Source organism: Cryptomeria japonica, chromosome 9, assembly GCF_030272615.1.
Source record: "Cryptomeria japonica chromosome 9, Sugi_1.0, whole genome shotgun sequence".
Taxonomy (NCBI): Eukaryota; Viridiplantae; Streptophyta; class Pinopsida; order Cupressales; family Cupressaceae; genus Cryptomeria; species Cryptomeria japonica.
Genome location: NC_081413.1, coordinates 209,279,607 through 209,296,589, shown reverse-complemented (window position 1 = coordinate 209,296,589; position 16,983 = coordinate 209,279,607). Strand labels below are relative to the sequence as shown.

The 16,983-nt window shown below is 32.0% G+C and overlaps 1 protein-coding gene across 1 annotated transcript in view; it reads left to right on the top strand.

The window, feature by feature from the left end:
• LOC131044567 (uncharacterized) overlaps positions 1-16,713 on the top strand; it is a 40,403-nt gene extending 23,690 nt beyond the window's left edge. Inside the window, exon 4 of the mRNA XM_057977921.1 lies at positions 16,449-16,713. Within this exon, the coding sequence (XP_057833904.1) occupies positions 16,449-16,713 (265 nt within the window). The remainder of the gene's footprint in view (positions 1-16,448) is intronic.
• The last annotated feature ends 270 nt before the right edge of the window (positions 16,714-16,983 follow it).

The window sequence follows — 16,983 nt, the reverse complement described above, 5'->3', positions numbered from 1 at the left end:
TCTTACGAAATCTTTCACTTGCTCCACTGTGATTCCCTTCAGAATACTTACTTATTCTATCATTATAATCATTAGATTCACCAAGATGAAAAGAACTAAATGCAGACTCAATTTTATTTACTGAAGACCCACTGTTATCAAAATTACTTAATTCAAATTCATGTAGCTTACCAATAGTAGCATCCAAAGAAACTGGCATATTGGGTATAGACCTCAATTCATTGATTTCAAAGACTCGGATTGCATAAGTAGGTAGAAGGGTTCTTAATAACTTACTTGTGACATCCTTCTATTCAATGGTTCCTCTTGCTCCTTTGATTTGATTGAAAATCTCCTTTAACCTTGTACTGTACTGGGTTATGTTCTCACCTTCATTCATTCTCATAGATTCAAGTTGTCCTCTTAGACTATCCACTTTTGCTCTTTGAACATGTTCATCACCGCCATACACAGATATGAGCTTGTCCCATATTGCATTGACATCATTGCAGCCTTCTAGATCATTAAACTCTGAGTCGGTCAATGCAGATGTTATTTAAATCATTGCTTGAATATGTTCTTGCTTTGCCTTTATCTCTTCCATTGTCAATGTATAGGTGCTCGGTGTAATGAAATCATTCTCCAGATAATATACAACATATTCTCCAACTCCTGATAGGTCCAGCTTCATCCTTTACTACCATGTAGAGAAGCTTGACTTGTTCAGCTTTGGTGCATCCCTCTTATACATCTTTGGATCTTTTCCTCAGGTACCTTTAAACTTTTTCTTCCAGAGTCCAAAGGTCTGATACCAATTGATAGTTCTGATACTAATTGTTAAGTACAGATGCCAAACTGACAAGATGAGAGGGGGGGTGAATCATACAGACTTAATCTTCCATAAAATCAGCAGATTCAACCTCGGTAGATTTAACAGATATAAGTAACCAAAACTATAAAACATGCAACCTTAAGAACACATAATCATAACAACACTCATAACACTAGATTTCATGTGGAAACCCAAATAGGGAAAAGCCACTATGGGATTTCAGACCCACTAATAAATATACTCTTCTAGAGTATGCTCGGTTAAAAGAAAATCCTATTAAAGATTACAAACACATTGCTAGATGTGACCCGGTTAAGGGATTTCCCTCAGATCTGTTAGGATCTTCACCTTGTTAGAGGTGACCTTGTTAAAGGGTTTCAAACACTCAATCAGAATGTCACCTTGCTAGAGGGTTTTACAAATAAGACTGTTAAGTCCACTCGGTTAAGAGATTTTCTGTCACTTTGCTAAATAACAGTAATAAAAATATATCTGCAACTTTGCATCTAAAATGCTAAAGAAGATTCTTATTTGCTCAATACAATCTAGTCATAGGACTTATCTCGTCCCTCTATTGGGCTCTATACTCTGTTAATCAAACAAGTCTTCAAGCTTCTGTGCTCTGTAATCACTATGTAGCATCCCTGTGCTTACACTTGCCCACATACATTGTTTATCAACATTTTCTTATTTATAAACAATTTGCTAATCGATTAATCTCTTTGATCACATATCCCATGATCAATCAGAACCATCAAATCTTCAAACTTGACCAGGTTCAATGTATCCTTCGATCTGAAAATGTTTTACCTCACCTTGGAACTTGCATAAATTTCTTGGAACTTGTGCTAAGGTATTGTGGTTCAATCTGAGCTGTAGATCTTTCTGTCGATCTTCCATTGCCATAGATTCTTTAACAAACTTCATGCACGACATACCAATCATTTAATCAATTCCAGCTCATCAGCTTCCTTCATTAAATAATGCTTTTAATCATTTAATGCATTCTATTACAGCTCAGTTGCAACTCGGTAAATACTAAACTTCACTTGGTAGACATTCGACCTTCATTAACCGATAGTGATAACCGTAGGGTTTACCGACTAGGTTCCTTAGGGTTTACCGACTAGGTTCTTTGCTCGGTAACATAGTATAGTATTAACCTTGCAATCAACAACATATGTAGGATATAAAAACAATCTAAACATCATGATCTCATCATTGTCTAACTTGGTAATAGTTGCCCATTGAATAACTTATTTCTCCCCTTATTCATCACAATCTTTCTGTGTCTTTTACCGACATCTTTATGCTCATCAAATCATACTTCTTAAGGTATGGCAACATCATACTGAATTAGAAAATCAATTTCTTGACATCAATGACAAAATAATAATATTAAGACAGTAAACATCCTTAATCAGTTATATCCATAATCATCAACAACCTTCTCAATATCCTTATTGAAATGCCAACAATCTCTCCTTGTCTGTTATAATGCCAACAAATAGGACCAATTATGGACCTATTATGGCATTTCATGACACAATAGGACATGTTATTCCATCATTTCATATCAAGGCATGTTATGGCATAATAGGAATATAGTAGGACATGGCATAATAGGACACATTATGCCATTATGGCAAATTATGTTCCTATTATGCCATGTCATGGTATGATAGGACCAACTATGGACCTATTAGGACACATTATGTCATGATGGCATAATATGTCCTATTATGCCATGATATTGCATAATAGGTCCATAGTTGGTCAAGGCATACCATGACATGGCATAATAGGACCTATTATGACATCATGGCATAATATGCCCTATTATGCCATGGCATGCCATAATAGGTTCTATTATACCATGAAATGGTACAGTAGGACCGTTTATGCCATGTCATGGCATAAAGGTCCTATAATGGTCCTATTATGCCATGTCATGGTATGATAGGACCAATTATGGACCTATTATGCCATTATCAAAAATTTTGCATGTTGCACCATTTTGTCTCAAAAATGTAATCTTGACATCAAAAACTATACTAGAACTATCAAGATCTTTCCATTAAGATATGCCAGTTTTCTCACCAATCACATCACCATCTACATGCAAGATAGTCAATGAATTCATGAAATCCATAGTGAAACTGAGACATCGAGAGCCTTTACTTGTAGTAAGATTTGATCCATTGTAGTAAATTTCAGTTCATCTTTCAATATTGAATTTGTGATACTTGGGTTAAATATTTCTAGGAATTATTTTTTTAGGTATTGGACCTTTCAACCAATAAACGAAAAAATTTAACCACTTCTAGCAAGCCACCATTCCAATTCTTTAAATTGAACATATGTACCAAAATTATTCTTAATCCTCATTAGGCAATACAAAAGTTACCACTATTAGTTATTGGTATCTTTCTAGTGCCTTGGATCATTTTTAGGTGACCATGTGGCCTTTTGGGCTATTCTAGTGGGTTATGGGAAGTCAAAAAAATAGGAGAGATACATTTTAAATTTCATGGATTAGACAATCCATAATTAAAACCACAATTTGAGCTACTGGATATTGGGGTAACTAAAAAGTCATTTTAGAAGAGGGAAATTCAAATGTATAACCTTAAGTAATTAACATTACGAGCTTCAAATTTTAGATATAAAAGTTTAGGCTTAGTTTTATTCCATGTCATGGCATAAATGTCCTATTATGGTCTTATTATGCCATGTCATGGTATGAAAGGACCAATTAATGGCATAATAGGACACATTATGCTATGATGGCATAATATGGTGTATTATGCCATGACATTTCATAATAGGTCCATAGTTGGTCCTATTATATCATTTCATGGCATAATAGTCCACCTTTTATGCCATCATGGCATAATAGGTCCATAATAGGACCTATTAAGCCATGACATGACATGAATTTCTCAAATTGCCAACTTCATCTAATTCATCTCCAACACTGAAGTACTAATTCAACATGCTTACTTAGTATGATAGGACCAATTATGGACCTATTATGCCATGACGACATTGCATAATAGTCCACCTATTATGCCATCATGGAATAATAGGTCCATAATAGGACCTATTAAGCCATGACATGACATGATTTTCTTGAATTGCCAACTTCATCATCTAATTCAACATGTTTACTTAGTATGATAGGACCAATTATGGACCTATTATGCCATGTCATGGCATAATAGTGCCTATTATATCATGTCATGGCATAATAGGACCTATAATGCCATGAAAACATAATAATTCCTATTATGCAAGGACATTGCATAATAGTCCACCTATTATGCCATCATGGCATAATAGGTCCATAATAGGACATATTAAGCCATGCCATGACATGATTTTCTCAAATTGCCAACTTCATCATCTAATTCATCTCCAACACTGAAGTACTAATTCAACATGTTTACTTAGTATGATAGGACCAATTATGGACCTATTATGCCATGTCATGGCATAATAAGTCCATAATAGGACCTATTAAGCCATGACATGACAAGATTTTCTCGAGTTGCCAACTTCATCATCTAATTCATCTCCAACACTGAAGTGCTAATTCAACATGTTTACTTAGTAAATGACCACTTAGAGAGGTTACCATCTAATATATTAGTACTATTCCAACACAAAGTACTAATTCAACATGTTTACTAGAATTGTGACTAATTATTTATTATATAAATTACTTTATATATGTTGATCTTATCTTACTTTTTTTACAAGTTCATGTATGGAATATTTTATATTGATTTTAATAGTTGATGCATTTTATAAGAAATGAATGCATTAAATTGAATATATAATAGATTTATGAAATTTTAATGAAAGTTTGTATTAAGTTTTGTGTGTAAATTTTATATTTAAAGATTCAATAGTATGTACATGTATATTTTTTTAAGTTCAATATTATACTATATTTCATGTGTATCTCATTCAATAACATAGAAATGTTACTATTTATAAATGTTTTTTTTAAAAATAAAATAGATTCTTCTTTGACATTGAGTTGTATATAATTCATGTATATCTTTATATATGCAAGATCTCTTTGTTATGATGGATGTTATTGACATAGATGAATTGTTAGGTGAGAATCCCCCACCATAACCCCCTCTTCCTCCACCTCCACCACCACCTCCACCTCCACCCCCTAGATTAGATGAAATCCATTTAAGAGAAAGAATTAATGAAAACCTACTAGTTATTGAAAAAAATATTACTTCAATCCAAAATGAGCCAATCACCCCCCGCCCATCTTCTAGAGTTTGCAAAATCAATGCTTATTGTTGTCGAGTCAGTTAGATCAGTTGATTATCAATTAGATCAATTTCATAGATGACAACAAGAGTTGTGTGATTTTTATGCTGATGGATTAACTTATAGGCAGATCACTGATCTTAGAATAACCAAATCTCATTTATGTCCATATTTTACTAACCCAAAAACAAGAGAACCAATGCAACCTACCCAAAAAATAATTTCAATTAGGTGGTTTGATCATCTAGAAATGGCTAGACACTTTTGGGATAGATGGTGGATGATTTTTTATTATCCACCACATCATAACTATGAGGTACCTTTATATTTTTTGAAGAAATTATACTGTGAGTTTGTAATGCACCAAAAACCAGATTATTTTGATATTAAGTCATTCCAAAGTGTTGGTCGTGGAATGCCACAACATAGATTGGGGGCACACAGTAATAATCCCCTACGAGATCAACACATGGATCCACTTGTTTCTCCATTGATTCCTACAGATGTGCATAATACATCATTCATTTCAACATTAGATGCTTTGACTTCCCTCACAGGTAACCTGAGTGAGCAAGTTGCACACATGGCATTCACTCCTCGATCGATGCCACATATGTGTACGAGCTATCATCAGATGTGTGTAGCTCCTACTATTGATCCAAGATCCACTTCAGTTACAACTGAGCATGATGCAATAGATGATACTATGATGACATCATATATGGATTTTCTTTGCTCCGATGATCATCTTGAGCAGGTATAGATATATATACATGTACATGTCAATCTAATACTTCATTAAATATAGGTATAAATTAAGTGCATGTCTTTTTTTTATATATTCTAATACTTCATTAAATAAATTTGGTTTATGTATATAAGGACTACACCAAATGTTCGAGTCAATATTGCATCTACTCCTACATAGCTCAGCACACCTTTTGGGGTATAGTGTCAATTTCTATCTATACATTGTACTATCTTTTTAAGTTAATATGTTATCATCGTATACTATAAAATTTTCATGTTGATACATTGAATGCTTCTTTCTCCAGGCTTTGGGTCATGAGGGACCCTCTACATCACATCAAGAAGAGGGTATGACAATTGTGACACCATCTATTGTATGTATCTTAGAATTCATAAATTAAATATGTTCTTACAACATTGTAACTTAACTTGAAATTATTTAATACACATATATGTTCAATAAATATGATTTCATTAAATGCATGTTTGCAGGTGGACACTACTATCAAGATAGGTTATCCTCATCATTTTTATCAGAGCCAATTTGAACACACATCAACATCCTTTGAGGTCTTAATATGTAATACTTAATTTGACCTTATTTTGACTCTTAATTTGACATTTAAATGGACACTTTGAATTTGACCTTGTACAGGACTTAGCTAGCACTGCATTTGGCATTGAGTTCAATGTACATACACGTCATGATGCACAAGATACTGCTAGAGGAGATGAGCAACCTTATGTACAATATTTTATTATATGATTATTTAATCAAATTATAATTATTCATTTTTAATTAATAAAAAAATAAACACATGTATGTGCTCATGTTCGTTATATCATGTTTTTTATCTTGTATACAGGATGGTACAACTCCTAAGCATATAGTACATGCAAAAAAAGTTACTGGAGTTGATGTGTGCACGCATACCGTGGTAAGTTTTTATCTTAATTTATAAATTCCAACTATATTTGATAAATGATTATCTTTTAATAGTTAATCAAGTATTTTAATATTATTTTTTTCTTGTACAACATGAGATGGGTGGATCTGGACCACGTCTCAGGGAGAAGAGACCATGAGATGTTATTGATGATAGCACTTAGATTTTAATGCTTATTTGGCTTTGATATGATGTACATGTACTTTTTTATGGACTTTACACATTTGTTTACACGTGTACTTATTTTTTAACATTGTATATATTGTCTTCGACATGCACATACTTTATATATATGGATAGTTGCATGATAGGATTAGATCATATATATTTTTTGGACTACATATATATATTCAGATTAGATATTATATGGATTTCATCATGTTACCATCTAGATATATATGGATTAGATATTATATGGATTATGTGGACTTGAAATTTTATTTATGGAACTTGTGCTTAAATAACTTTATATGGATTGTGTGGACTTGAAATTTTCTTTATGGAATTTTCTTTAAATAACTTGTGATTAGATAAAATAAAGGTGTACATTGTGAACTAACAATGATGATAAGACCAAAGTATCAAAACATATCTTATAATTATAACATATTTTAAACTAAATTAAAAATTATTAATCATCTGTATAGATACGCAAAATATATAATCAAATATATAATTACCATTACAATAATAATGATGATAAGAGAAAAGTATCAAAACATAGGTTTAAATATATAATTACCATTTCAATAACAATGATGATAAGAGAAAAGTGTAAGGAACAAAGTAGGTGGTATGGTGGGATCCAACAAGTAGAACCAGTGTGCTATGTATGAAATTAAATTTACCCCATAGAATATATAATATATTGAATAGAAATTGATTAAAAAAAAATTATCTCATTCATAAATTTGACCAATAGTCTCTCATTTATGTATATTACACAAAGTGTAATCAAGCAGACCTATCTAAAATCTTTGACTTCATCTCCTAAGGGACTTGCAAAAAAAAACATATAGTATAAAATACACAATCATAATTCAACATTCAAGTGCAAGAATATTACTTTACTCAAGTAAAGTTTAAAAATTTAACCTTAGACATATTTATAAATGCACAAATAATAGTATTCATTGATGCCATGATTAGTTTTTATAATGAGGATACATTCAATTTAAAATACAACATAAAGCATACATCACGACTCTTCAAAGGGAGTTGCCTTAAGGGTACAAAACTAAATAACTTACTTGTAATTATTCAAATGAAACATAAAGTATGCACAAATAACTTGGTTTTCATTGATGCCTTCTACTTGTGGTACACCTGAAACAAAATTAATAGATTAGATTTTATAATTAGGATGCATGATTTAAAATGCTATATAAAATATACATCACGACTTTTAAAAGGGAGGTGGATTAAGGGTTTAAAATATAACTTACTTGTATATATTCATTTTGTTATACCATTTGCATCCTCTCTCTTTTGCAAAGAATCTATAATTGTCTCATGCTCTTCCATAGAGAGAGTCCACAATTGTTTATTAGTAGGTCTGCCATGATATCTATCCAATTTTATATTAGTTTCCACTACCAAATGTGAGTAATGTATAATATTCTTCTCTAATTCATCATCTTCAAATGTGGACAATCCATTCTTTCTTGTTAGATATTTGCATACCTAGGTTCCAACAACCACAGATCCTGTTGGATACTCATAACCATCATCATCTACTCAAGGAGTGGTTAGCTTATGTTCTAGCTCTGCACATCAAGCCAACCAATACTTTATCCCCTCTTGATTGTCCTATGGTGCAACAACAACATAGACATGTCCTATGCACAAAACAATTTTATTTTAATATTTAATGAGATATAAAACAAAAAAATACACTGTAAGATTTCATATATGTACTATTTAATAAATCAAAACAAATTTCAAAAACAATTTTACCTTGTTGTATAAGATTTGAAATGTGATCATAGTCATTTGATGCAAACATCTAATCCATATCTTCATTAGTTCTTTCATGCGGATCATTTGCATCTATGGGTGTCAATGATCTTTGTTGCCATTCTTCAACCCATTCTTTATTCTCACAAAATTCCCAATCTCCAGAAACACAAAACTGACAAAAGCAAGCAAGCTCCCTTATGAATATAGTCCATGTGTTTGAATGAGAAATATTAAACGAATGCCATTTAGCTGATCTAATGATGGTATTACAATCATGCTAAATAGGAATACCATCTTCCTCTACCAACTAGAAGAAATGTCGAATTATAGAGTTCTCAGTTGATCCTTTTGACAACTTTGAATTGCAGCAATCTACAACTGCACGAGCATCTCTGAATTTCACTACATCCTCGAATTTCAATTGTTCTCTAGCAAGAGGTCATTTTACATAGGCACCAGCTCCATCGTGTTCCCCCTTACCATGTCCCGCTTCAAAAAAACTCCATAAATGTTGGACATTGGTTTTCTTGTGAACTCTGCATAGCCAATAAAACATTCTTGCATTTTTGAATTGTCCAGTGCAGTTATCTAACCATATCATATGTTGTTTCATGTAAATTTCTCTTTCCTTAAGATTATCATGAAATACCTTGAAGCAATACTAAACAAACTCTGACGAGTGTAATCAATTATCACTAACATAGAAATGATAGTCCCTCAAAAAAAAATTGTTATCTTTTGTACTATCATGGTCATGTCTATATATAATGTGCACAAATATGGCCACTTGCATTGAGTTGTAGTATTGTGATTGAGTTTCCTCTTGTGGTTTTAGAGTATAATTTTCTACAAAATCCACAACTGATACTATTGTTCCAACTGGAAATGTGTTCTTGCATATGCGAAACTGTCCATCAAGCCATCAAGCATGTTGGGAATGTTTCACATATTTTGGAACAATATGACTTTTAAACTCACTGATAAATGTATTCACACTATTATGTTCTGTAATCAATTCTAAACATTTCACCATCTTTCACTCCTTTAAAGGGTATTCTATATTTTTAAATCTCCTAACATCAACCATTTTTTGTACAAAATCAGATGAAACATGTTCATGCAAACATTCACCTATCAAAGTATAGTTCCCACATAAATTGCAAAGGCCATAAATGCATGAAGTGGAAAGAAATAATTGCTCATTAGGTGGTTTAAAAAATAAACTTTCAATAAAATCTTTTATAGTTTCAGGTGGAACATAAACACCACAATCCTACACAAGATCATTACTGTGCAACATACAACGTATATATTGAAAAACATCATAATAGTAATGAAACTGAATATGAGTTTTATAACAACAAGATATTCTTTTTTTATTGATTTTAACATACCAGGGTTTACATTTTTCAAATGATCTATGACTAATTCGTAAATTCATTAACATAGATTCATCACTAATTTTTTTAAAGAATTCAGTTTGAGTCATGTCAAGAAGGTGTTTTGGATGAGGATCATGGATTTTTGATCCCACCCTTAACTTTAAAACATCTCTAGCATTTGATGAAACTCTAGTGTTATAATGCCAAAATTTTAAGATTAATTGTTTAGTTTCATCATTTAATTTAATGTCCGACCTTTGAAGTCTACCACTAAAAGTCCAACAATGGTCTAGTGGATCAATTTCAATTGTGTCTCTTCTTTTGGCCACTCTTGACAAGTTTCTACAGTGTAAGTTTAAATAACCACTTATATCACTTAACATTCTTTTACTAACAATTATTTTGTCAACTATAGCAGTTGTTATAACTCTACATGTCATATTCTTATCTTTAGATTGACTTGTTTTTTTGATAGAATCGATGACACTGGCAATAGTAGATACAACTTGCTTATATGATTCATCTTTTCTTTTTGGTTTTGCATAGATACCTATTTTTTCATGACTTTATGCATTTTTAACATTTTTATTAATTGTAGCATTAATTGACATTGGAATCCTAACTTTTTATTATAGAAAAATTGTTTATATAATCTGTTCGCATGTGTCCTGATTTGTCTCCAAGAAACTAGCCCATTAAGATTATCTAGCACATTACAATCAATAGTAAACAAATTATATTCATTTTCTTTCAGAGAGGGTGGTGCAATATTTTCAATTTTTATTTCTTTTCGTGTGTATTAAATTTATATCTAGCTTCATTTAAATCAGAAATTTGATTGGCATTATAGTCTTGGGGATTTAAAAACATACCAGGATTCACATCCACATGAAAATTTGCATCAACAGTCATACCCATGTTTGATTCTACATTTCTTACGTCCATCATGATCTCTTCAATGGTCTCATCTACAACAGGCACTGACCTAGATGCTTCAGTATTATTCAATTATCGTTGTTGTGATCTTTGATCTCTTTGGGATTTTTCCTCCTTCTCTCTTTATGCTTGAATTTCATCTATTGTCATTGTCTTCCTTTGTTTCTTTTGACGTTTCTTAGAACTCATTCTTACAAACTCCTCTTCAAAAAATAATATTTCTTTTTACCGAGTTCTTTTGAAATTTGTGTAAAAATGTAGTGCCAAATGTTATAAAAAAAATTTGTCAGTACAGATTCCAATGGTAATTTGGTAAATTGATGCAATCTATCCTTTTTTTGATAGTAAAGGTAATTTAGGAATGGGTCCCCATTTTGAAAATAGAGGCTCGTTATTTAAATAATGGGGGCTCATTCCTAAAACCAATGGTTAAAAAAAGGAACGGGCCCTCGTTTTGTGGAAGTTGATTCCACAACCCGCCTTTTGTCTCGAGATTAGGTCTGGGATAGGCCTGGGATGGGCACACCTGAGACATGGACCTACAAATTCAAATCTCCATGAACAAAAGCACAAATATGAACTTCTGAAATAGTTTGCGTGCCTCTAATTAGAGAATTTTTATACGAAATTAAAACCCATTTCATATTATACTGTCTAGAATCTAAATATGTAAATTTATTTAAAAGTTGATTCTTTTAACTATTTTTCATTTAATTTATACTAAATCGGGTCCATAAACTTGAAATATTAACTAACATTTTTAATTTAATAACTTTTTTATTTTAATGAATTTTGAAAAAAAATATATATCTCATCAATCTAACAAAATTAATTTCTATTTAAAAAAGAAAAAATCAAAAAATGTTAAGTTTATGTCAAATTATGTGGGTCGTACACGTCAAATTTTTAAAAAGATAATTACAGACATTAAAAAATTAATTTTAAAAAATATTTAAAAAAAAATACAGAAAAATATGCTCATCAATCTTCAATGTGTTACAAACCATTTCTCAAAATGGTTTGAGAAAATAATTTTAATTGTGTCAAAAAGTGTCGGTCGTACACATGCATGGTATGGTCCTGAAACAGACATTTTTAAAACATAGTTTGTAGAAATCCATTCAAAAAGTTATTTTTTATTATGTGGGTATTAAAATAAATTACATATTTGGAAAGTAGACTCAGAGGGCTATCTTTTATATTGCTGACTTTTTCCAAGATTCAATCTCCAAGTGTTTCAAAATTTAAGCTCAAATGAGACAAAATCTGGAAATTAGGGAAAACACTTCCACTTTTTGGCCAAAAAGTGGACTCGGCTTCTTACACTGACCCTGCTATTTTCTATAATTTCCTTAATTATGCTCTTAAAATGCTATATTCTATAAAAAAAATAGGCACATATTTATTTGAATGTTTAAAAACCATCAGTAGAGTAGAACAAGTGCTCCTTGAGACTCAATTAAGCAAAAACATATACCTGTTGAGAAACAAGATCTTTCTCTTGTTTCTCCTTGGATTTCTCTTCTTGGACAACTTCTAACTTGTTCCACAAAATACTTGTTCCACAAAATACACCAGCAATTCCTTTGCAAGTTCATGATCACCCAATTGAGAACTAGTTTCCATTGCATCCTTGTAAAGATTATCCTTTTTAGACAGTGCAATATGTTATCACATAATTTTTCTATAATTTCCTGAAAAATGCTATTTTTCTATAAATTCCCTAATTATGCTCTTAAAAATGCACATGCTATTTTCTATAATTTTCTTAATTATGCTCTTAAAATGCTATATTATGTAAACAAAATAGGCACATATTTATTTGAATTTTTAAAAACCGCCAGTAGAGTAGAACAAGTGCTCTTTGAGGATCAATTAAGCAAAATGTGTACCTATTGAGCAACAAGATCTTTCTCTTATTTATCCTTAGATTTCTCTTATTGGACAGCTTGTAACTTGTTCCACAAAATAGACCAACAATTCCTCAGCAAGTTCATGATCACTCGATAGAGAACTAGTTTCCATTGCATCATTGTAAAGATTATCCTTTTTGGACAATGCAATATGTTAGCACATAATTTTTCTATATTTTCCTGAAAAAATGCTTTTTTTCTATAATTTCCTTAATTATGCTCTTAAAAATGTGCATGCTATTTTCTATAATTTCCTTAATTATGCTCTTAAAATGCTATATTATGTAAACAAAATAAGCACATATTTATTTGAATTTTTAAAAACTGTTAGTAGAGTAGAACAAGTGCTCCTTGAGGCTCAATTAAGCAAAATGCATACCTGTTGAGCAACAAGATCTTTCTCTTCTTTCTCCTTGGATTTCTCTTCTTGGACAACCTCTAACTTGTTCCACAAAATACACCAGCAATTCTTCTGCAAGTGCACAATCACCTGATTGGGAACTAGTTTCTATTGCATCCTTGTAAAGATTATCCTTTTTAGACAATGGAATATGTTAGCACATAATTTTTCTATAATTTCATGAAAAATACTATTTTCCTATAATTTCCTTAATTATGCTCTTAAAAATGTGCATTCTATTTTCTATAATTTCCTTAGTTATGCTCTTAAAATACTATATTCTGTAAACAAAATAGGAACATATTTATTTGAATTTTTAAAAACCGTCAGTAGAGTAGAACAAGTGTTCCTTGAGGCTGAATTAAGCAAAATGCATACCTGTTGAGCAACAAGATATTTCTCTTCTTTCTCCTTGGATTTCTCTTCTTGGATAGCCTCTAACTTGTTCCACAAAATACACCAGCAATTCCTTTGCAAGTTCACGATCACCCGATTGAGAACTAGTTTCCATTGCATCCTTGTAAACATTATCCTTTTTAGACAGTGCAATATGTTAGCACATAATTTTTCTATAATTTCCTGAAAAATGCTATTTTTCTATAATTTCCTTAATTATGCTCTTAAAAATGTGCATGCTATTTTCTATAATTTCCTTAATTATGCTCTTAAAGTGCTATATTTAATAAACAAAATAGGCACATATTTATTTGAATTTTTAAAAACCGTCAGTAGAGTAGAACAAGTGCTCCTTGAGGCTCAATTAAGAAAAATTCATACCTGTTGAGCAACAAGATCTTTTTCTTCTTTCTCCTTGGATTTCTCTTCTTAGACAACCTCTAAATTATTCCACAAAATCCCTGTTCCACAAAATACACTAGCAATTCTTCTGGAAGTTCATGATCACCCGATTGAGAACTAGTTTCTATTGCATCCTTGTAAAGATTATCCTTTTTCGACAATGCAATATGTTAGCACATAGTTTTTCTATAATTTCCTGAAAAAATGCTATTTTCCTATAATTTCCTTAATTATGCTCTTCAAAATGTGCATTCTATTTTCTATAATTTCCTTAGTTATACTCTTAAAATACTATATTCTGTAAACAAAATAGGAACATATTTAATTGAATTTTTAGAAATTGTCAGTACAGTAGAATAAGTGCTCCTTGAGGCTCAATTAAGAAAAATGCATACCTATTGAGCAACAAGATCTTTCTCTTCTTTCTCCTTGGATTTCTCTTCTTGGACAACCTCTAACTTGTGCCACAAAATACACTAGCAATTACTCTGCAAGTTCACGATCACCTGATTGAGAACCAGTTTCTGTTGCATCCTTGTAAATATTATCCTTTTTAGACAGTGTAGTATGTTAGCACATAATTTTTCTATAATTTCCTAAAAAATGCTATTTTTCTATAATTTCCTTAATTATGCTCTTAAAAATGTGCGTGCTATTTTCTATAATTTCCTTAATTATGCTCTTAAAATGCTATATTCTATAAACAAAATAGGCACATATTTATTTGAATTTTTAAAAACCGTCAGTAGAGTAGAACAAGTGGTCCTTGAGGCTCAATTAAGAAAAATGCATACCTGTTGAGCAACAAGATCTTTCTCTTCTTTCTCCTTGGATTTCTCTTCTTAGACAACCTCTAACTTGATCCACAAAATACACCAGCAATTCATTTGCAAGTTCACAATCACGTGATTGAGAACTACTTTCCATTGCATCCTTGTAAAGATTATCCGTTTTAGACTGTGCAATATGTCAGCACATAATTTTTCTATAATTTCCTGAAAAATGCTATTTTTCTATAATTTCCTTAATGATGCTCTTAAAAATGTGCATGCTATTTTCTATAATTTCCTTAATTATGCTCTTAAAATGCTATATATTGTAAACAAAATAGGCACATATTTATTTGAATTTTTCAAAACAGTTAGTAGAGTAGAACAAGTGCTCCTTGAGGCTCAATTAAGAAAAAGGCATACCTATTGAGCAACAACATCTTTCTCTTCTTTTTCCTTGGATTTCTCTTCTTGGACAACCTCTAACTTGTCCTTAACAAGTTCATCAACCAGTTCTAAGAGATTTCCACAATCCATCATATAATTATCAAGAGATTTCTGGATTCGATTGTGTCCTTTGGGGATTTGGAGGAAGAATACCTCAGAATGAACACTACATATACCAACTGAAAATTTGCCATTCACAATAGGCAGGAAGGAAAATTAACAGATGAAGATGGGCCACCATTCAACATTGATTTGTTTAGACACTACTTGCAGTACACATATATGTCATATGGGAAAGTAGGAGGGGTGGAGGTTCCTCGTCTGGCAAGCACTGGGCCACTGGTGTTAGCCTTTGATATACAAATGTATGAACCTAGGCTTTTTGGCTATGCAACATATCTGGTGGAGAGGTTGCACGAAGGTTTTTTAAACCTTAGGGATGGTACTCATCCCAATTTCAAATTTTATTCTCTATTGATGCATCTAGTGTTATTCTATGGATATGTAAAGGGTTTTTGGCCTGAGGGCCTAAAATTAAATACTAAGACTAGGGAAGGTGAGGAGAACCCGTCCAATTATGGACATCTCTTTGGGATTCTCGATATATGAGATCCAACTATATTAAGTTTGAAGAACTTATCATGATGCCATTGTACCGAATGTATGGGATTTTATGTGAAGGGTCTATCTCTGATGAGATCAAGAGGTTCCTAAGACCTAGGGATTATGATGAAGGACACATTGTTGATCATAACTGGGGGGATTGGTTTGTGAATAAGGACTTTACATGTTTTAGAGTATATGGATTTGAGGGGAGCCCCTACATGCTACCAAAACTAGTACCAGACAAAATAGCTTATCTAGAGATTGTGAGACAATTGAGTGTGTCCAACGCTAAACATTTTGCAGATATGTGTAAGCAAGCCTTCCTGCCTGGGACACTAAGTTTTGGTGATTTCACCATAATATCAACCAAAGCTTATGAAATAACTGATAAGAAGCTGATAGAAGAATACAATTTATATGAGCATTATGCTAGGAAAAAATATGATCGTGAAGGATACATTCAATCTTGCAAGAAGAGCCAAAACTTGGGAGGTTATCTGCATGTCAGTATTGAGGTTGAAGATATCTTCAGGAACATGGAGGATGCAGATGCCAAAGAGGTAATTGATCAACTAAATAATGAACTGGCAGAAAAGAGACGAAGACTCGAGGAAATTGAAACCGAGGAGGAGGAGGTAGAAAGTGAATCTGATGAGAATGCAGTTATCTCTAGATGGCGAGTGCCAGAGAAGGAATAAGAGCTAGACATGCAGGGCCAAATAGAGACAACATTAGAAGTTCATGCTGACTCTCAGTTAGAGGAGATTTTTGCTTTTGTTGTTGATGATGTTTTTACTCATTCCAAAGATTTTAAAACATTCTTGTACAATTTTAAAGGGAAGAAATTGAGGGACTCTATTCACAACATAGTGCTTGATAATGAGGCTGAGTTGTTAAAGAAATTAAAAGAGGAAATTGATGCAGAGATAACCACAATGACCCCTCAAAAGGGGAGGCAACTACTTATA